This window comes from Littorina saxatilis, linkage group LG4 (genome assembly GCF_037325665.1).
Source record: "Littorina saxatilis isolate snail1 linkage group LG4, US_GU_Lsax_2.0, whole genome shotgun sequence".
NCBI lineage: Eukaryota > Metazoa > Mollusca > Gastropoda > Littorinimorpha > Littorinidae > Littorina > Littorina saxatilis.
In genome coordinates, this window is record NC_090248.1 from 58,307,200 (window position 1) to 58,329,909 (window position 22,710).

At 43.8% G+C, this 22,710-nt stretch overlaps 1 protein-coding gene across 2 annotated transcripts in view; it reads left to right on the forward strand.

The window, feature by feature from the left end:
- LOC138965201 (RNA-splicing ligase RtcB homolog) overlaps positions 1-22,710 on the forward strand; it is a 145,398-nt gene that overhangs the window by 5,647 nt on the left and 117,041 nt on the right. The window contains exons 6-14 of one of the 2 annotated variants that reach the window (XM_070337328.1): positions 2,448-2,497; positions 2,711-2,817; positions 3,638-3,797; positions 8,486-8,661; positions 10,438-10,626; positions 11,368-11,478; positions 14,947-15,066; positions 15,987-16,029; positions 16,970-20,817. In XM_070337328.1, the coding sequence (XP_070193429.1) occupies positions 2,448-2,497; positions 2,711-2,817; positions 3,638-3,797; positions 8,486-8,661; positions 10,438-10,626; positions 11,368-11,478; positions 14,947-15,066; positions 15,987-16,029; positions 16,970-17,034 (1,021 nt within the window). In that variant the 3' untranslated portion in view covers positions 17,035-20,817. Of the gene's footprint in view, positions 1-2,447; positions 2,498-2,710; positions 2,818-3,637; positions 3,798-8,485; positions 8,662-10,437; positions 10,627-11,367; positions 11,479-14,946; positions 15,067-15,986; positions 16,030-16,969; positions 20,818-22,710 lie in introns of those variants that run through there. The other variant, XR_011455352.1, reaches the window with a different exon arrangement.

Here is a 22,710-nt window from a genome sequence, read left to right on the forward strand (position 1 = left end):
TTTGTTCATGGGCTTAGACTCCCACGTTCACTCATGTTTTTAGCACGAGTGGATTTTTACGTGTATGACCGTTTTTACCCCGCCATTCAGGCAGCATACGCCGATTTCGGGGGAGGCATGCTGGGTGTTTTCGTGTTTCTATAACCCACCGAACTCTGACATGGATTACAGGATCTTGGTCTTGTGCTTGCGTGTACACACGAAGGGGGTTAAGTCACTAGCAGGTCTGCACATAAGTTGACCTGGGAGATCGGAAAAATCTCCACTCTTAACCCACCAGGCGGCAGCGACCGGGATTCGAACTCGCGACCTCCCGATTAGGAGGCCGACGTCTTACCACCTCGCCACTGCGCCCGTCAAACATCGAACCAAAACCGAAAGTTGTAGTGACATCATGAAATTTTGCGATGTACGTATGGAAAGCGCGTGTAAACATTTTCGGTCTTGCTAACAATGGCGGCCGACGAACATGGGTTTTGAAATCTGGAACTGTTCTTGGTTTTTTTACAATACAATACAATACAATACAATAATCTTTATTCATCTCTAAAAGAGAAATTACAAGCTTGACTGTGTGTCTGTAAAATCAATCAATTAATCAATCAATCAACCATGCATGTAGTAACATTCACATCGCATATTCACATCATATCGTTACACGCAAACATTGTACCCACACACTTACTAAAATAAGCCTGCAAATAGAACCAATGCATTGCCTGTTTAAAAATTATATCACATTATCACCTTATCACACTTTAACCACATTATCTTCTCACGGTTTTCCCCGATCCGTGACAGAATGACGCGATAGACAACCACGCGTTCGTTTGAATCAATAAACTATCCTCAGAATCCCGTCAGTGAAGTTTGAAGGTGAGTAGTGGAGTGTCCTAAATTACTCAACTCTGTGGACAGTCCGTAGTGCAGTTGTCCCTTGAATGAGCGAGTCAAGTTTCATCGTGAAAACTGACGCTTTTGGCTACAATTTTACATCAGTTTCAACACACTGCCGCGGTTCTTATTCGTTTTGTTCCTTGCGTTTGGGACACTTTTCTTTGTTTTTAACTAAATCGTTGCTGGGTATCGCATGCTTTTGTTTGACCTCAGTTTCTTTATTTCAAACCTTTTAACCCACAAGTAGTTACGTGGCTTGATTAAACAAGCAAGAAAACAGTGTGGGTAATTAATTGAATTAGAAAACAGGTTACCATAATCGTTTAAGGAAAGAATAACATTACTTTGTGGGCGGCATCAATCAAAACGCCAATGTCATTCGACCGGATCATTGACGGACCCGGACATAACAAAACAATCCTCCATGTTACGACCCCTCCATATAACGACCGAATTGCGGTTACATTTTCAAAGTCGTTATACAGAGGTCACGGTCCCTTCACTTGGCACTGAGACAACAACTTGAGAATATGCTCTGCTGTAGCTATTTTTAACCATGCGCGCGCGCCAGCGATCACGCCGGCTTGCACAGCGCCGAGAAAAGTCCAGAACCTTCCCTCTTTGTCTTTGTTGGGAAGCCGTCTGTCTGTCTATGCTGCATGTGAAAATGCGCTCTTTTCACTACAGTGTCAAAGAACAGTGCCTATCCGATATTCTTTCATTTGAACGGATTTCGTCCATCAAACATATTAACATTGCAATCAACAAGTGAATATACACAGAAAAGTGTTGTTTTGTGCTGAAATAACGACTACAATTACAAGTGTCTGTGTGGTTCTGTGTTGTGCTGGTCCGGTGTGTGCTAGGAGGAAGTGAGTTTGTGTGGGCCAATGGACGGTTAATCGCAGACAGCTCTAGGAATGCATGGATACTGAGCTATTCTCGCACAGCGTTCGTCTTTGTGCTGTGGGTAGGCTGTGTGGCACTGTCTAGGGTGGTACGCACGCAGGAGGGGAAGGAGAGTGGGGGGAAGGGAAATGGAAGGGAGAGGGTCGGTGTAAAAATAACACATTCCCTGCTAACTCAAAATGCGTTAGTTCTCCACCGTGAGGTACCACTGTACTACAATTCTGAGTGACCTGCTGCAGCACAGCTGGTCTCGGCTAAAAAAAATCTTGGTCAACATAGGTGGGGTAGAAAGTGTTAAAGAAAGGAAGTCTTAAATTATGGGGTCTTAAAAGGGGGGTTCCACTGTATTAGAATGATGCCATGGAAGAGCATATTGATCAGCTTTTGTTGGTTATCATCATTGCTTAGATTCTGGAGGGATCATCGCTTTAGCGTAGCTATGTTTCAGTTCTTATTGCAGTTGTTTTTATTCCTCCTTCAAGTACAAAAGTTTGAAGAGGTTGCTGATTGAGAAATGCTAATTAGTGGCAATCAGGCCTGCCTACAGTGTGCATCCCTGCGTTCCACACGCACTAGAAGCAAACACAAACTACTAGAAATGGTTGAAGGGGTTCTGCAATGCAGCATGGTGTCTGTTACAGAAACCTGGAGGAGGCACTGGAGATGGGAATGGACTGGTCACTGCGAGAAGGTAACTTCACCTCTGTGTGTCTGTCTGTCTGTCTCTCTGTTTGTGTATGTGTGTCGGTGTGTGTGTGTCTGTCTGTGTGTGTGTGCGTGTGTGTTTTTTGTCTGTCTGTATGTTTCAATGTATGCGAGTGTGTTAATATGAAGCCTGTAGTGCATGTTTGTACACATGTCTCTTTGTAATAAAATGTACCTGTCCTCCACACGTGTGTGTCAGGGTACGCATGGGCGGAGGACAAGGAGCACTGCGAGGAGTACGGTCGCATGCTGCAGGCTGACCCCTCCAGGGTGTCGTCACGCGCCAAGAAACGTGGACTGCCCCAGGTACACACACACACACGTGTGCACACAAACATACACGCATGCACACACAGACACACACGCATGTATGCATACACGCACACACACACACACACACACACACACACACACACACACACACACACACACAGGGGTGTACCTTAATTTTTTGGGCTACCGACCAGGGGGGGACAGTGTTTTCTTCCTGTTTAGGGGATAACTGTGAACACCTTACCTGTCCTACCTGTCTTGCAGCTTGGATTACTAGGGGCAGGTAACTGTTTTTTCGTCTTCTTCTTCTTCGTTCATGGGCTTAGACTCCCACGTTCACTCATGTTTTTAGCACGAGTGGATTTTTACGTGTATGACCGTTTTTACCCCGCCATTCAGGCAGCCATACGCCGATTTCGGGGGAGGCATGCTGGGTATTTTTGTGTTTCTATAACCCACCGAACTCTGACATGGATTACAGGATCTTTTCCGTGCGCACTTGGTCTCGTGCTTGCGTGTACACAGGAAGGGGGTTAAGTCACAAGCAGGTCTGCACATAAGTTGACCTGGGAGATCGGAAAAATCTCCACTCTTAACCCACCAGGCGGCAGCGACCGGGATTCGAACTCACGACCTCCCGATTAGGAGGCCGACGTCTTACCACCACGCCACTGCGCCCGTCTAGGTAACTGTTTGAGGGATGCTAGGGGCAGGTAGCTGTTTGAGGGATGCTAAGGGCAGGTAACTGTTTGAGGGATGCTAGGGGCAGTTAACTGTTTGGGGGATGCCAGGGGCAGATAACTGTTTGAGGGAGATAACTGTCAACACCTTTCCTGTCCTACCTGTGTTGCAGCTTGGGACGCTAGGGGCAGGTAACCACTATGCAGAGATCCAGGTGGTTGATGAGATTTTCGACGAGTATGCAGCCAAGAAAATGGGGATTGAGTTTCCGGGCCAGGTGTGCGTGATGATTCACTGCGGCAGTCGGGGGCTGGGTCACCAGGTGGCCACAGGTACACTTCTTGTGTTTTTTATATTTAGTCAAGTTTTGACTAAATATTTTAACATCGAGGGGGAATCGAAACGAGGGTATGGTGTATGTGCGTGTGTCTGTGTGTGTGTCTGTGTGTGTGTCTGTGTGTGTGTGTAGAGCGATTCAGACTAAACTACTGGACCGATCTTTATGAAATTTGACATGAGAGTTCCTGGGTATGAAATCCCCGAACGTTTTTTTCATTTTTTTGATAAATGTCTTTGATGACGTCATATCCGGCTTTTCGTGAAAGTTGAGGCGGCACTGTCACGCCCTCATTTTTCAACCAAATTGGTTGAAATTTTGGTCAAGTAATCTTCGACGAAGCCCGGGGTTCGGTATTGCATTTCAGCTTGGTGGCTTAAAAATTAATTTATGACTTTGGTCATTAAAAATCGGAAAATTGTAAAAAAAAATAAAAATTTATAAAACGATCCAAATTTACGTTTATCTTATTCTCCATCATTTGCTGATTCCAAAAACATATAAATATGTTATATTCGGATTAAAAACAAGCTCTGAAAATTAAATATATAAAAATTATTATCAAAATTTTTTTTTCGAAATCAATTTAAAAACACTTTCATCTTATTCCTTGTCGGTTCCTGATTCCAAAAACATATAGATATGATATGTTTGGATTAAAAACACGCTCAGAAAGTTAAAACAAAGAGAGGTACAGAAAAGCGTGCTATCCTTCTTAGCGCAACTACTACCCCGCTCTTCTTGTCAATTTCACTGCCTTTGCCATGAGCGGTGGACTGACGATGCTACGAGTATACGGTCTTGCTGAAAAAGGGCAGCTACTTGACTAAATATTGTATTTTCGCCTTACGCGACTTGTTGTTGTTTTTAATTGCACAGTGTGTTACTGGCAGACAGTGTTGGCTTGTTTCTCCTTCACCAGATCACGCTTTGGACTACACAGTCCGTATGATGTGGGTCGTGTACAACCCATACTTTTTAAAGAAAGTTTTAAGGTTAAAAGTAGAGGTCGCACACGACCCACATCATCCGGACTGTGTAGTCCAAAGCTTGATCCAGTGAAGGTTAAAAAAGTCAGACCTGGGAACCCATACGATTTCGCCGTATTCTGTACGCATGATTGTCGAGAATACGATCAGTACGGTCAGTGGGAAAAAAATACGAGAAAAATTCCTAGACTACTTTTATTCACAAGCCCATCTTGATGCCAGTATTTTGACACATGATTACAGTTTTTGTCAGTAAAAATTGAAAAAAGGATTTGTTTTAAATGTACACAAGAATTGAACGGTTGGAAAGTGCAGTGAGCCTGTCAAACAGTTGAAGTTGACGGATTTCTTTCGTCCTGTGTGAATTCATAAACACTGCAATGGATTTTAAACACTGCAATGGATTTTAATCTTTTTTGTGGGGAATTAAAGTGTAAAACAAAATAATGAACTGTAGCAGACGACAAAACTGCCGACTCTGACTGAACCGTGTACTTCGTCCGCCGCGCACTACGGAGGCTTTTTTTTTAAGGTATGGCACTGTTTTATCTTCTTTATCTTGCTTTAAAAAAAAAAGTGATCAGTTTGATCATTTAAATTTTCGTTATCGCGAAAAAACGTTGACTCGAAAAAAAATATTGGTTCCTTTCATTTCGTGTAAAGCGATCTCGACTGTATAGGTAAACTTAATTAACGATGTGGCGGATGCGTGTGAAGCATGTTTGAATCATGGATGTTCAAATGCTGTGTGGAGTACGCTCATTTTTCTGAAAATACACCAAGTTTGTTTGAGAATACTCTAAGTGCAAAACAGGGGTTCCCAGGTCTGAAAAGTGGTTGATGGAAAGGTCCTATTTTGTTCAAGGATTACACAAAGCTTCAATCAAAAACTCCCAATAGTTTCAGAGACAGTTTGTGAGGGACGGGTTGTCCACGCCCCAGGAAGCATCGTGAAGGTTAAATGTCATCATTTTGCATTAGGTGGTTTAATTTTAATGTTGGTCTGTTGGTCTCAAAGCTGGGGGATATTTGGCTGAAAATGTTTTTCTTGCTAGTTTACGTTTTACATTACAGCTCAGGCACTAAATGAGTTTTACTGGACATTTTTCTGCGTCACAGTTCAGGGAAAATGTATCTGTTTCTGCTGATTTCCTGTAACCTATGTAGCTGTATCTTATCAAGATTAACAAACTTTATCCAAAAGTTTTGTTTTATTGAAGCGTGTGCTTTGGGAACGTTGAACATTGTAGCGGAATGAAACGAGGGCTGTGTTTGAAGCGTGTGCTTGGGGAACGTTGAACATTGTAGGGGAATGAAGCGTGGGCTGTGTTTGATTGAAGCGTGTGCTTGGGGAACATTGAACATTGTAGCGGAGTGAAACGTGGGCTGTGTTTGATTGAAGCGTGTGCTTGGGGAACATTGAACATTGTAGCGGAATGAAACGTGCGCTGTGTTTGATTGAAGCGTGTGCTTGGGGAACATTGAACATTGTAGGGGAATGAAGCGTGGGCTGTGTTTGATTGAAGCGTGTGCTTGGGGAACGTTGAACGTCATTGTAGCGGAATGAAACGTGGGCTGTGTTTTATTGAAGCGTGTGCTTGGGGAACGTTGAACATTGTAGCGGAGTGAAACGTGGGCTGTGTTTGATTGAAGCGTGTGCTTGGGGAACGTTGAACATTGTAGCGGAGTGAAACGTGCGCTGTGTTTGATTGAAGCGTGTGCTTGGGGAACGTTGAACATTGTAGCGGAGTGAAACGTGGGCTGTGTTTGATTGAAGCGTGTGCTTGGGGAACGTTGAACATTGTAGGGGAATGAAGCGTGGGCTGTGTTTGATTGAAGCGTGTGCTTGGGGAACGTTGAACATTGTAGCGGAATGAAACGTGGGCTGTGTTTGATTGAAGCGTGTGCTTGGGGAACGTTGAACATTGTAGCGGAGTGAAACGTGGGCTGTGTTTTATTGAAGCGTGTGCTTTGGGAACGTTGAACATTGTAGCGGAATGAAACGTGGGCTGTGTTTGATTGAAGCGTGTGCTTGGGGAACGTTGAACATTGTAGCGGAATGAAACGTGGGCTGTGTTTGATTGAAGCGTGTGCTTTGGGAACGTTGAACATTGTAGCGGAATGAAACGTGGGCTGTGTTTGATTGAAGCGTGTGCTTGGGGAACGTTGAACATTGTAGCGGAGTGAAACGTGGGCTGTGTTTGATTGAAGCGTGTGCTTGGGGAACGTTGAACATTGTAGCGGAGTGAAACGTGGGCTGTGTTTGATTGAAGCGTGTGCTTGGGGAACGTTGAACATTGTAGCGGAGTGAAACGTGGGCTGTGTTTGATTGAAGCGTGTGCTTGGGGAACGTTGAACATTGTAGCGGAATGAAACGTGGGCTGTGTTTGATTGAAGCGTGTGCTTGGGGAACGTTGAACATTGTAGCGGAGTGAAACGTGGGCTGTGTTTGATTGAAGCGTGTGCTTGGGGAACGTTGAACATTGTAGCGGAGTGAAACGTGGGCTGTGTTTGATTGAAGCGTGTGCTTGGGGAACGTTGAACATTGTAGGGGAATGAAGCGTGGGCTGTGTTTGATTGAAGCGTGTGCTTGGGGAACGTTGAACATTGTAGCGGAATGAAACGTGGGCTGTGTTTGATTGAAGCGTGTGCTTGGGGAACGTTGAACATTGTAGCGGAGTGAAACGTGGGCTGTGTTTTATTGAAGCGTGTGCTTTGGGAACGTTGAACATTGTAGCGGAATGAAACGTGGGCTGTGTTTGATTGAAGCGTGTGATTGGGGAACGTTGAACATTGTAGCGGAATGAAACGTGGGCTGTGTTTGATTGAAGCGTGTGCTTTGGGAACGTTGAACATTGTAGGGGAATGAAACGTGGGCTGTGTTTTATTGAAGCGTGTGCTTGGGGAACGTTGAACATTGTAGCGGAGTGAAACGTGGGCTGTGTTTGATTGAAGCGTGTGCTTGGGGAACGTTGAACATTGTAGCGGAGTGAAACGTGGGCTGTGTTTGATTGAAGCGTGTGCTTGGGGAACGTTGAACATTGTAGCGGAGTGAAACGTGGGCTGTGTTTGATTGAAGCGTGTGCTTGGGGAACGTTGAACATTGTAGCGGAATGAAACGTGGGCTGTGTTTGATTGAAGCGTGTGCTTGGGGAACGTTGAACATTGTAGCGGAGTGAAACGTGGGCTGTGTTTGATTGAAGCGTGTGCTTGGGGAACGTTGAACATTGTAGCGGAATGAAACGTGGGCTGTGTTTGATTGAAGCGTGTGCTTGGGGAACGTTGAACATTGTAGCGGAGTGAAACGTGCGCTGTGTTTGATTGAAGCGTGTGCTTGGGGAACGTTGAACATTGTAGCGGAATGAAACGTGGGCTGTGTTTTATTGAAGCGTGTGCTTTGGGAACGTTGAACATTGTAGCGGAATGAAACGTGGGCTGTGTTTGATTGAAGCGTGTGCTTGGGGAACGTTGAACATTGTAGCGGAGTGAAACGTGGGCTGTGTTTGATTGAAGCGTGTGCTTGGGGAACGTTGACAATTGTAGCGGAATGAAGCGTGGGCTGTGTTTGATTGAAGCGTGTGCTTGGGGAACGTTGAACATTGTAGCGGAGTGAAATGTGGGCTGTGTTTGATTGAAGCGTGTGCTTGGGGAACGTTAAAAGTTGTACGGGAATGAACCATGGGCTGTGTTTCAGACGCGCTGGTTGCCATGGAGAAGGCGATGAAACGTGACAAGATCGACGTCAACGACCGGCAGCTGGCGTGCGCTCACATCAACTCCACGGAGGGCCAGGATTACCTCAAGAGCATGGCCTCCGCCGCCAACTACGCCTGGGTCAACCGCTCCTCCATGACCTTCCTCGCTAGACAGGTAACTCTCTCCCCTCTCCCTCTCTCTCCTCTCTCCTTCCCCTCTCCCTCCCCCCCTTAGGTGTTCAGACAGGTGACTATACGCCTGGGTCAACCGCTCATCCATGACCTTCCTCGCTAGACAGGTAACTCTCCTTGCATCACCTTATCGGGCGGGAAATAGGTCAGTCTGTGGCAGTACTTGGTTCAAGACCAGTTGTCGCTATCGGCGTTGGTTCGCTCCCAAACGTTCGGCGAGGGATTTATTTCCCAAAGTCAACTTTGTGCAGACTCTCCTCGTTGTCTGAACAACTCTGTGTGCACGCAAGCACAGAATAAAGATCCCAAGTTCACAGCGACAGTCTCAGAGCTTAGAAACATGAATACAGGCATGCAGGAAAAGAAAGAAAAAAAATGGGTAGCGCTGTATACTGTAGGGCAGCTGGCTTTCCCCAGTGAGAAAGCGGCCCCAATCTCCATGGGGGTAACCTCACAGGACTATATCAAATCTTGTCTTTATCCTTATCCTTACGGTCGGCACAGGTGGCATTGCCAGTGATGTTACCTGTCACTTTATTCTCCCAACAGGTAACACTGCCTGTGACAGGGTTGTGCTGTGTTGAAAGCGCTGCTCTTAGCTATAGTTAGCAAGTCACCCTCTACTGGTCGGACATGGTACCTCATGAGATCCTGTCTTGCGAAGACGCTGCTTTCAGTGACTTGTGGAAGTGACCAGTCTCAGACCAGCTGCGTGACGAGCACTGTTACTTGACCAGCCACTGTCATCTAATGAAATGACCGGGTTCTATTTTGTCTATTTTGTCATTTGCACTGCTGAAAGCAATTTTTTTCAGCTAGACATACAATGATACATATGTTTCCACGCCCAGTAGACTGATTATCAGCTATAACTGACCACACTCTGGTACCTTTTTGGCTCACGTAAGTGTAGCCTATGCGATGATAAACTTTGTCTGTCTGTGCGTGTGTGTGTGTGTGTGTGTGTGTGTGTGTGTATGTGATAGAAACTTTAACATTTGACTAAACACCGAAATACTAATTTTACCTGGTTATTATCCAAGCAACAGCTTCAAAATATTGAAGCAATGATCAACATTTCGTCGGCACATATGTAGTTAAAGTGTGTATCCAAAGAAAACGGGTGGTGGGGGGTTTTGGGGGGGGTAAAAACTGCTGACTGATTTGTGTCGTGTGAGGTATGTAGACCAGGTCAGGGGTCAAGGTTAGGTCAGATAGCGTGAAGGATTGTGGTATATATACAGTTTCACCGAGCTGCAGTTCGCCGATTCGAAGAAGACGACTCATGATTTCACATTGTTCGGTTTCGTAGCTCCAGAAAAATAGATAAAGAAGATACCAAGGAGATTTCCTACAGGTTAATCTGCACAGCGTGTTTCTAGTGTCTGCGCGAGGAAGCGCTGTCGACTGAAAGCGCAGTGTCGATCTGGCCATCATGTCCTCGTAAGTACTAAAAAGTAGGCTACAGACAGACAGATCTAGATCTAGTGTCTCGCACTCTTGCACCGTATCACTTATGCTTACTGTTTCTTTCTTTCTTTATTTGGTGTTTAACGTCGTTTTCAACCGTTCAAGGTTATATCGCGACGGTATGCTTACTGTGTGTGTGTATGTGTGACGGAGTGACTGAGTTTGTGTTACTGTTTGTCGATTTCTTACGTGAGCCGTGAAGGCTTCGCCTCTTGTTGACTAAGTAACTACAAGAATGTCTTTTTTGGTTAATATCTCTAGAGCCTACTTTTTTCTCCCTTGCCTACAGGCATTCGCCAAGATGTTCAAGTCGACGCCGGACGACCTTGACATGCACGTGATCTATGACGTGTCGCACAACATCGCCAAGGTCGAGGAACACTTTGTGGACGGCAGGCAGAAGACGCTTCTCGTGCATCGCAAGGGGTCGACACGTGCCTTCCCCCCTCACCACCCTCTCATCCCCGTCGACTATCAGGTGACGGTGTGTCTGTCTGTCTGTCTGTCTGTCTGTCTGTCTGGTTTATCGCAAGGGGTCGACATGCACCTCCCCCTCTAACCACCCCCCCATCCCTGTCGACTACCAGGTGTCGGAATGTCTGTCTTTCTGTTTGCTTGCCTGTTTGTCAGACTGGTTGATTCTACCCCTGTTTTAGGACCTAAAAAAAGGTGAGAAAGATGGTTGTACATGTAGTGGGAATCTGACAATGGGAAACAAGACATTCAAGACACTGTGTGGGGGGTATTTAAACATGGAGGGTCTTACAGACCTGTTTACCCTTACGATTTTGGCGTAATTTATTACGATTTTCTGCAAAAAATACGCCATTCCGCTATCCGTGTCAAGACTACGATTTTCATAAATAAAATAAAAAGTAAATTTTTTATTTTTTTATTTTTTATTTATTTTTTTTTATTAATTCACATGTTTGGCATTGTTTTTTTCAATGGCAAAATGGGGTGAAAAAGCACAGGACTGACCAGAGATCATGTCTGTCCGATGCGTTGTAATTGGCGACGAATGCTGGATGATTACTATTTTTGTGCCAGGATTACTATTTTTGGGGCTGAGCATTACTCCAAAACACTTATGGGGGTAAACAGGTCTGGTCTTACTACAGAGGTTTTGCTGTAAGATTGTTCACTGTTTAGTGTAGTACACAAACTTCACATTGTTGTAATTGTAATAAAATGACCTAGACCTTGTGTGTTCCTGTAGCTGACAGGCCAGCCGGTGCTGATCGGGGGAACCATGGGGACGTGTAGCTACGTCCTGACCGGCACGGAACACGGCATGACCGAGACGTTCGGCACAACGTGTCACGGAGCGGTGAGAACTTTGCTACCTTCTGGCCTCAGGAATTTGATGAGATAATTGTGTGTGTTTGTGGATAGGATAAAATGGTTTATTTGTGAGGGAGTTTCTGCATCAGCTGAAGGCGGAGGAGCATGATGTCTGAGAGAGAAACTTATATGTTTGTGGGGGGTCTGAGAGAGAAACTTATATGTTTGTGGGGGAGTGAGTGAATCACTGAAAGAGATGAGTGAGCATGATGTCTGAAAGAGAAACTTACGTGTTTGTGGGGGAGTGAGTGAATCACTGAAAGAGATGGGTTAGTATGATGTCTGAGAGAGAAACTTACATGGTTGTGGGGGAGTGAGTGAATCACAGGGAGTGATGGGTGAGCTAATGTCTGAGGGAGGAATCATTGAGTCACTCAGAGATAAGTGAACAGGGTGAGGTCAGCTTCCAATGTTAGTGGGGGAGTGAGTGAATCACAGGGAGTGATGGGTGAGCTAATGTCTGAGGGAGGAATCATTGAGTCACTCAGAGATAAGTGAACAGGGTGAGGTCAGCTTCCAATGTTAGTGGGGGAGTGAGTGAATCACAGGGAGTGATGGGTGAGCTAATGTCTGAGGGAGGAATCATTGAGTCACTCAGAGATAAGTGAACAGGGTGAGGTCAGCTTCCAATGTTAGTGGGGGAGTGAGTGAATCACAGGGAGTGATGGGTGAGCTAATGTCTGAGGAAAGAATCATTGAGTCACTCAGAGATAAGTGAACAGGGTGAGGTCAGCTTCCAATGTTAGTGGGGGAGTGAGTGAATCACAGGGAGTGATGGGTGAGCTAATGTCTGAGGGAGGAATCATTGAGTCACTCAGAGATAAGTGAACAGGGTGAGGTCAGCTTCCAATGTTAGTGGGGGAGTGAGTGAATCACAGGGAGAGATAGGTGAGCTAATGTCTGAGGGAGGAATCATTGAGTCACTCAGAGATAAGTGAACAGGGTGAGGTCAGCTTCCAATGTTAGTGGGGGAGTGAGTGAATCACAGGGAGTGATGGGTGAGCTAATGTCTGAGGGAGGAATCATTGAGTCACTCAGAGATAAGTGAACAGGGTGAGGTCAGCTTCCAATGTTAGTGGGGGAGTGAGTGAATCACAGGGAGTGATGGGTGAGCTAATGTCTGAGGGAGGAATCATTGAGTCACTCAGAGATAAGTGAACAGGGTGAGGTCAGCTTCCAATGTTAGTGGGGGAGTGAGTGAATCACAGGGAGAGATAGGTGAGCTAATGTCTGAGGGAGGAATCATTGAGTCACTCAGAGATAAGTGAACAGGGTGAGGTCAGCTTCCAATGTTAGTGGGGGAGTGAGTGAATCACAGGGAGTGATGGGTGAGCTAATGTCTGAGGGAGGAATCATTGAGTCACTCAGAGATAAGTGAACAGGGTGAGGTCAGCTTCCAATGTTAGTGGGGGAGTGAGTGAATCACAGGGAGTGATGGGTGAGCTAATGTCTGAGGGAGGAATCATTGAGTCACTCAGAGATAAGTGAACAGGGTGAGGTCAGCTTCCAATGTTAGTGGGGGAGTGAGTGAATCACAGGGAGTGATGGGTGAGCTAATGTCTGAGGGAGGAATCATTGAGTCACTCAGAGATAAGTGAACAGGGTGAGGTCAGCTTCCAATGTTAGTGGGGGAGTGAGTGAATCACAGGGAGAGATAGGTGAGCTAATGTCTGAGGGAGGAATCATTGAGTCACTCAGAGATAAGTGAACAGGGTGAGGTCAGCTTCCAATGTTAGTGGGGGAGTGAGTGAATCACAGGGAGTGATGGGTGAGCTAATGTCTGAGGGAGGAATCATTGAGTCACTCAGAGATAAGTGAACAGGGTGAGGTCAGCTTCCAATGTTAGTGGGGGAGTGAGTGAATCACAGGGAGTGATGGGTGAGCTAATGTCTGAGGGAGGAATCATTGAGTCACTCAGAGATAAGTGAACAGGGTGAGGTCAGCTTCCAATGTTAGTGGGGGAGTGAGTGAATCACAGGGAGTGATGGGTGAGCTAATGTCTGAGGGAGGAATCATTGAGTCACTCAGAGATAAGTGAACAGGGTGAGGTCAGCTTCCAATGTTAGTGGGGGAGTGAGTGAATCACAGGGAGTGATGGGTGAGCTAATGTCTGAGGGAGGAATCATTGAGTCACTCAGAGATAAGTGAACAGGGTGAGGTCAGCTTCCAATGTTAGTGGGGGAGTGAGTGAATCACAGGGAGTGATGGGTGAGCTAATGTCTGAGGGAGGAATCATTGAGTCACTCAGAGATAAGTGAACAGGGTGAGGTCAGCTTCCAATGTTAGTGGGGGAGTGAGTGAATCACAGGGAGTGATGGGTGAGCTAATGTCTGAGGGAGGAATCATTGAGTCACTCAGAGATAAGTGAACAGGGTGAGGTCAGCTTCCAATGTTAGTGGGGGAGTGAGTGAATCACAGGGAGTGATGGGTGAGCTAATGTCTGAGGGAGGAATCATTGAGTCACTCAGAGATAAGTGAACAGGGTGAGGTCAGCTTCCAATGTTAGTGGGGGAGTGAGTGAATCACAGGGAGTGATGGGTGAGCTAATGTCTGAGGGAGGAATCATTGAGTCACTCAGAGATAAGTGAACAGGGTGAGGTCAGCTTCCAATGTTAGTGGGGGAGTGAGTGAATCACAGGGAGTGATGGGTGAGCTAATGTCTGAGGGAGGAATCATTGAGTCACTCAGAGATAAGTGAACAGGGTGAGGTCAGCTTCCAATGTTAGTGGGGGAGTGAGTGAATCACAGGGAGTGATGGGTGAGCTAATGTCTGAGGGAGGAATCATTGAGTCACTCAGAGATAAGTGAACAGGGTGAGGTCAGCTTCCAATGTTAGTGGGGGAGTGAGTGAATCACAGGGAGTGATGGGTGAGCTAATGTCTGAGGGAGGAATCATTGAGTCACTCAGAGATAAGTGAACAGGGTGAGGTCAGCTTCCAATGTTAGTGGGGGAGTGAGTGAATCACAGGGAGTGATGGGTGAGCTAATGTCTGAGGGAGGAATCATTGAGTCACTCAGAGATAAGTGAACAGGGTGAGGTCAGCTTCCAATGTTAGTGGGGGAGTGAGTGAATCACAGGGAGTGATGGGTGAGCTAATGTCTGAGGGAGGAATCATTGAGTCACTCAGAGATAAGTGAACAGGGTGAGGTCAGCTTCCAATGTTAGTGGGGGAGTGAGTGAATCACAGGGAGTGATGGGTGTGCAAGTTGCTGAAGGGTTGATCGTATCAGTGGCTCAGCAGCGTTGTTGGCTATTATTTTGGTTGTTGGCTGTTTTTGCCCAAACAGAAACCAAAGAGGTGGGATGTGGGTGTACTCATGATGGGTGGAGTAACATGAGTGTTGTTTGGTTGAAGTGAGTGTTTGGTGTTTTTAACATGTTAACGCTTCTTGTTTGACGCTGATATGTATTATTTCTCCCTGTCTAATCATGCTCTGTTGATTCTTTGTGCAGGGGAGAGCACTGTCACGCGCCAAGTCTCGACGTAACCTGGACTACACGACAGTGCTAGCCTCCCTTGAGGAGAAAGGCATCAGTATCAGAGTGGCCTCCCCTAAGCTTGTCATGGAAGAGGTGAGTACAAGGCCACACTATACGTTATTTGTATTTTTCACCAAAATAGGACATTTAACACAGATGGAGACAGTCAGTCTTCCTCCGAGACCACACCTGCCGTTGAGGTGAACAATGACTAAGATCTGTGTCAAATGTCAATTTTGGCCAAAAATACAAATAGCGTTTATGTATTGATTCATTTTAATTGGAACTCCTTTTTTTATGATTGAATGCACCAAGCATGCAATCTTTTGTAGTCTCGGCCAGCCGCTTAAATATGAGTTTTAGTTGGCCTATGACTTCACACGAATCCAAGAAGGGAAATCCAGTGTTTAATTGATACATAAACATTTGGAAAACCTGCACATGTAGAGTGTACCATTTTGTACAGCTGCTGGTTTTGATGTTTGGAGAGAGACAGGTTCCTCCTCTGTTGAGCTTCTGGAGAGAGGGGGGAGGGGGGGTGGGGGGGAGGGAGAGAGAGGGTGTGTATATGTGTGTGCACACACACACAATTTTATTTGCTGTCTACATAGTATGTCTGTTTATTTGTGGAGAGGATGGGTGAGGCTCAGACAAAACAATATCAAAATCAATGGAAACTGCATTTTTTAAAAAGTTTTAGGGGCCTTCAGTTATGTAGCCTGTAGACTTAGTATGACTGTGTATGACTGATAACCCCTTGACTGCTTCCATGCTTATGGGATACTTTTTTTGCTAACATAAAAAATCAATACACGGACAATGGAAACAACTGCTGTATACTGCCCTTTGAATTGCAACAAGATGATTGCCTCCCCTTGAGACCCATTTTCTCAGTTTGGGTGTCATTGTTTTAGCATGTATGTTATGATTAATATTTATTTTGTTAACTAAATTCTCGCGACAGTCAAGAGTTTGCTGTGTGTATGTGAGTCAATTTACTGTGTTTTCTGCAGGCTCCAGAGTCGTACAAGAACGTGACAGACGTTGTCGATACATGTGAGTAACGTCTTGCTGTCAGCACAGTAGATACCATATGTGACCCTCCACCACGAAATGAGTCGCATGTCACCTCGCACGGTTCTGCGCTAGGCTTTAATATAAGTCCGGGGAGTGCCTTGTAACAGTGTGAGGGTCACCTTAGTCACAGGCTTATAACTCAAACAGTTTTTGCTCTTTTCTAAAACGGTTTTCACCACTGGATAGAGCATAAAAAACTCTTTAGGAAAATGTAAAAATATGAAAATCATGCAAAGGTGACATGCGACTCATTTCGTGGTGGAGGGTCACATATATGAAAGACCAAGGTTACATCTTGTTCTGTTAGTAAATTAGATACCAAGTATGAAACACCAAGGTCTTACCTTGTTTTTCTGAGAGTTGATCAGGATCGTACAGCTGCCTGACTCTTATTCAGATGGATTCTTGGCCACTATGATAAAGTTCTGATTTTGGTCACAGTTTTTTTTGTCTTTCAAGCAGCTGTTTTTAAGCAAACAAAAATGGAAAAACAAACGGCAAAGTAAAAAAAAAAACCCAGTCAGATATGATTTGGAAACAGAACACAGAACAGAATGATGCAACCTATTCTTGATGTGATGGAAATGGATGGTTGTATTTCTTTCTTGAAGTAGGTCACCCCCCTCTGGGATTGTTTGAATGACCCATCGACATACACCTGTGATCACATCATTCATATTGTTACTGATAGGGGCTGGAACATGATTTAGTTGTTGTTTAAAATCTGAAATTTTAATCAGCAGCATCATAACAATCTCAGGTTTATTTTGCGGTAGAATGTATACATGTTTGTTTAATAAGCTTACCATCCCGAAGAAGGCAGTAACGTGCCGAAATATTGATTATAGATATAAACGTACCTAACCTGGTTACTGGTGTGTTTTCTTTTTATTTAAATGTTGTTTGTTGTGTTGCCCAGGCCATGCGGCGGGAATCAGCAAGAAGTGTGTTAAGCTACGACCCGTCGCCGTCATCAAGGGATGAATCGTACACAAGAGGATGAAGGGTGAATGGGGCTGAGCAGTGTTCCCCTGTGTTGCCATCATCAGCAGTGTGGGAAGACGAGACTTGTATGGGAGACATTTCCACGGTATTTCAAAGCTCTTTACGGGCTGAGGACAGTTGTAAAGCGTCTGATGATTGATGCTTCAGACTCGTTCAGTCAGGGCTGTATACAGTGGAACCTCACTTTTAGGGCCCACACTTTAGGACATTCTCCTTTTCAAGACCTGGCTTTTTTCAGATTTTCGGTTCATAAGGCAAAAAAAAAAATAGGTCTGTTTACGGTAACATAGGGTGAAAAAATAGGGTCGGTAGGTCGGCTTTTTTTTTCCTTATTTTTTTTCCATTTTTTTTTTCAATTTTTTTTTTTCTATTTTTTTTCTCCCCTCTCTATGATGTTTCACAGTTCATTTCTTCTCATCAATCCCTGTTTTTGCCCAACAAAACTATAAACAGTACTTTGAGCTTACCTCCCTTCTGTCGTCTGCTGTTTGAGCGCAAACAGCTCTATTTTGGATGCGTTTTTTGGTTTTTTTCAGACGATCCAAAAAAAAGATTAGGGTCGGGCCTAAAAACTAGGGTCGGTCGGGTTACCGTAAACAGACTTTTTTTGTTTTTTTGGGCCTAACCTCTGTATATAAAGGTACCTCGAATTTAAGACTCCCTCCTTCATAAGACCTGATTTTCTCAGATGTTTTTTGAGTTGTTAAAAGGAGGTTTCACTGTATATTCATGGGCTGTGAGCACTTTGAGCGTGTAGTGTTTGCTGTCAGTGCTTTCAGCAGTGGCCATGGCTCAACATTTGAACTCTCCACCCCTCCACTGTACGGCCATGTAATGTTCTTTAGAATGTTTTTGATTTAGTTGGAGTATATTAATGCCTTGGAAGATGATTGTCCTCATGAGACTGATCCATGACTAAACGTTACACACCCTTTGTGTCACAAGATGGATGCTACACCCTTTGTGTCACAGGATGTATGCTACACCCTTTGTGTCACAAGATGGATGCTACACCCTTTGTGTCACAAGATGTATGCTACACCCTTTGTGTCACAAGATGGATGCTACACCCTTTGTGTCACAAGATGTATGCTACACCCTTTGTGTCACAAGATGTATGCTACACCCTTTGTGTCACAAGATGTATGCTACACCCTTTGTGTCACAAGATGTATGCTACACCCTTTGTGTCACAAGCTGTATGCTACACCCTATGTGTCACAAAATTCAGTCTTATGCAAGTATAAAACTCAGACATCCTTGCTAAAATGTCTTTTGTCATTGAATTCATTCAAAGTTAGTTCTAAAAGACTGAAACTTGAAGAGAATGTTTGGTGTTTTAACATATTAAGGATTCTGTTTTGAGGGAGAAAGGTTGGTGAGCACAGTATGTGTCTCTTGGTCAGCTCATCTGTTTGTAGTTAGAACACATGCTAACACACACATACACATTTTCTGTCTCTCTCCTCTCTCTCTCCCCCCTCCCCCCCCCCCCCCCTCTCTCTCTCTCTCTCTCTCTCTCTCTCTCTCTCTCTCTCTCTCTCTCTCTTTCTCTCTCTTTCTCTCTCTGGTTTATACAGGACATGGCTGTTCTCAAAGAACAATTAATAGTCTGGCCCAAACAGAAAAACATTAAACTGAGGTTAGAGTGCAAATATAAAGAAAGCTACTGAACATCAACTTTAGTAAATGCTCATAATTTTGTTAATGATTTTGTTGGTAGCTTTCTTGCTGCTGTTGGCGGTGTTTTCTTTCTTCTGAAAATTTTGTGGGATTTTTTCTTCTTTTTTTTCTGGTGGCTGAGGCAATTTTCTGTTGGCATTATTTCTGTACGAACTTGTTTTTGATCAAGAATGGCCGGTAAAATCAATGTCATACAAACTGTTTGTGGTTGTTGCAATTGTACAAAACAGTTCTTTTTTAGCAGTCTGTACTGTCAGTTGTGACGTTTATTTCTGTTTCACCTGTCTGTACTGTATGTTGTGATGTTTATTTCTGTTTCACCTGTCTGTGCTGTATGTTGTGGCGTTTATTTCTGTTTCACCTGTCTGTACTGTATGTTGTGATGTTTATTTCTGTTTCACCTGTCTGTACTGTATGTTGTGACGTTTATTTCTGTTTCACCTGTCTGTACTGTATGTTGTGATGTTTATTTCTGTTTCACCTGTCTGCACTGTATGTTGTGACGTTTATTTCTGTTTCACCTGTCTGTGCTGTATGTTGTGACGTTTATTTCTGTTTCACCTGTCTGTACTGTATGTTGTGACGTTTATTTCTGTTTCACCTGTCTGTACTGTATGTTGTGATGTTTATTTCTGTTTCACCTGTCTGTACTGTATGTTGTGATGTTTATTTCTGTTTCACCTGTCTGCACTGTATGTTGTGACGTTTATTTCTGTTTCACCTGTCTGTGCTGTATGTTGTGGCGTTTATTTCTGTTTCACCTGTCTGTACTGTATGTTGTGATGTTTATTTCTGTTTCACCTGTCTGTGCTGTATGTTGTGGCGTTTATTTCACCAGTCTGTACTCATAACGCTGATGAGTAAGGGTGTCTTGTCAAGATACAAAACAAGAGTTAACACATGCATTTGGCAAACTGCATCAGATCAGAAAGAGGAGCGCCACAGTAAGGCACACAAAAAAATAGTCTGTTTACGGTATCCCAACCGACCCTATTTTTTCGCGCGACCCTTGACTTTTTTTTGGCATTTGGGAGAAAAGAAAAAAAATTAAATTTTTAAAAAAAAAGAAGTCTTTTTTGGCAAAATAACTTAAAAAAAAAAATACCGACCTACCGACCCTATTTTTTTTGCCTATGTTACCATAAACACACTTTTTTTTTTTGGGGGGGGGGGGGGGGGGGGTTGAGCATTTTGTCTTCTCTGTATGTTGGCAGAGGACTCAATATTGAGCAACATGACATTGTTTGTTCACGCTGTCTAATTTAACGCCAGCTTTGAGCAAAAGTGATCTTTTTTCACTGTGTCTTCATGCTATGGACAAAAAAGCAGATTCCTATTTTGAAACCAATAGCAGAATTTTTTTGTATCCCCCTAAAGCTGTTACAAAAAGTATGAACGTGCTCCAAGCATTTTGTATGCATGTTTGTCTGTTTTGTGTGTGTGTGTGTTTTGATGGTATGATAATATTACTTGTAAAAACAGCATCGGTCAGAAAATGGCATATTTTGACATTTAGATCAATAATACTTCTCTATTAAGGCGCATGTTCTGCTAGCAAAGAAAGTAATAACCATAAAATAATGTTTCACTCTTGTCAATGGAGAGAAGTGCCAAATCCAAATACAAGAAGAAGAAAAAAAATATTTAACAAAAATCCAATTTGTGATACGGTTGCAAGTTAAGAAAGAATGCACCTGTGTGCAAACCGATTCTTCGATTTTGTGCTGAATGAGGGTCTGTTTTTGTTGCTAGTGTTTTTTCATTTTAAAATTTATATACTCTTCATTCTTGCGATAAATTGGTTCCAATATTCTTGAAACATTATCTGTCAGTATGAAAGATGAAATGTGGTCAAAACTTTAGAATATTGAAAAGATACAGAATGCAGAGTGTATTTATTTATGTATATTGTTTTCTTTAGAATGTTTTTGATTTAGTTGGAGTATATTGTGTAATGCCTTGGAAGATGATTGTCCTCATGATACTGATCCATGACTAAAAGTTACAATACCTGAAAGTCTGGTTGTGGTCATTTTGTTTTTCTTCTTTGGTGCATTGTATAAAACAGCATAAGCATTATGTGAGTGTGTGTGTATGTGTGTGTGTGTGTGTGTGTGTGTGTGTGTGTGTGTGTGTGTGTTTAGATTACACATGTACTTCTTTTCTGTCCAGATCTTTCTATCTGTCAATGTCATGCTTTTTCTGTAACCCTCATGGAAAAAAGTTCAGTTCAATTCAATTCTCTCTCTCTCTCTCTGTCTCTGTTCACCGATTTCCCTTCCCCTCCTTCCCCATTGCCAGGGGCCAATGGCCTAGCAATTAAACTTTCTTATTCGTATTCTCTTATGTCTCTCTCTCTGTCTGTCTCTCTGTCTCTGTCTCTCTCCACGACGCAAGCTGTTGCAGTGTTAAATACAAACCACCCATTGACACCATTACCAACTGTCATAAAAATCACGTTTGTGTGTGTGCAAAAATGAAGTCTTTAGGTATAGGGACACTCATTGAATGAGATAGGCCTCGCGGCCTTTATACGTCCCATCATTAGTTCAACAACGTATAGATACATTGGTCTGTATTGCATGCATAATTTGTCACTTGTGTGACAATGGTCACTCGTCTTGCTCATACAAACTTGATTTCATAAATATTTCTGTGTCCAATGGGTTCTTGAATCTGTTGAAATACACGTAGCTTGCTTTCGTGGAAAAAAAAACCACTTTCATTGCAGCACTCTGGGGATTATCAAGGGCAGAAGGTAAAAGACGTGGTGTGTGTGTGTATGGTGGAGGTGGGGGATGCAAGAGGATTTAGCATGGCGGCGTCATGTGCTTATTAATTCCGAGCGATGACAATCACACTGAAAAACAAGTAAGCAAGAAGGCTGTAGACACGTCCGTTCCTGTTTACTGGTGAATTAAACAACATTACATTCTTAGCATGTTGTTCAAATGCTATGAATGTTTGGCACAGCTAAATCTGATAATCTGAGAATGAGAAAGGTGTGTCTGAGGAGAGTTTTCCTTAATCTCAAAGCTGGTGTGAGCATTGTTACGCTGTTACCATAGTGCATTGCAGGTCTCAACACAGTTACCATAGTGCATTGCAGGTCTCAACACAGTTACAAGAAAAGTAAGCATATAATCCCGTGCTAATGCTACAGTGAGTGCTTTTGTACTTATTGAGGTCAAACCGAAACGAATGACGTCTCACAACGTGCGTGGTCGTCCTTGGCGGTCAAGAAAGCCGCCGCGATCATTGCGCAGACGACACTTCTTGACCGCCAATATTTTTTGTGCGCATCACGTGCTCCACATAAATCGGCCGGAAACGAAGCAATTGGGAAACCCGGATAGGTAAGTAGCTCTGTAAAGAGACCAGCAGATTTGTACCTGTAGCTAAGACGCAATAAAATTGAAAATAACGTGGGTACAGAACAAATGAGAAAGGGGGCCCAAAAAAGGATTACCGTGAGGAGAGGGGTAACGTCAAGTCTCTCTGAGAACTGTTCACATGTCACATACATTTCATGAGAAATGTCACAATCTGTATTATTTTTTTCCTACAGAAAGCCAGCGAGACACGTGTATCCACGATCACGCTGAGTTGAACGACTCCTTTTTCAAACTTCGTTTTCCTATCTTTTTCTCATTTATTCTGTTTGGATTTGGACAAGGGTCGGCGGGAGTGGTCGGGAACGTAATGTGCTAACCTTTTTATCCCGAGTGCCTTTAAAACTCGTCTTGTTTTCAAAAATATGTTAGTTGAGCAAGTGTTTTATAGACGATCTCCGGAGATAACTCTATCGAGTTTATTCTGCGGGTTGTGAAAGAGTGAATACTCTTGCTTTTTTGTGAGGCAAGCTTTCAACACGTGCTCCTTGTCCACGAGTTTCAAACACACCCCTCGCTAGTGGCTGCCTTATAATGTGACGTGGGAAAGTTTGACTCACTGAAAGCAAGAATATTCCCT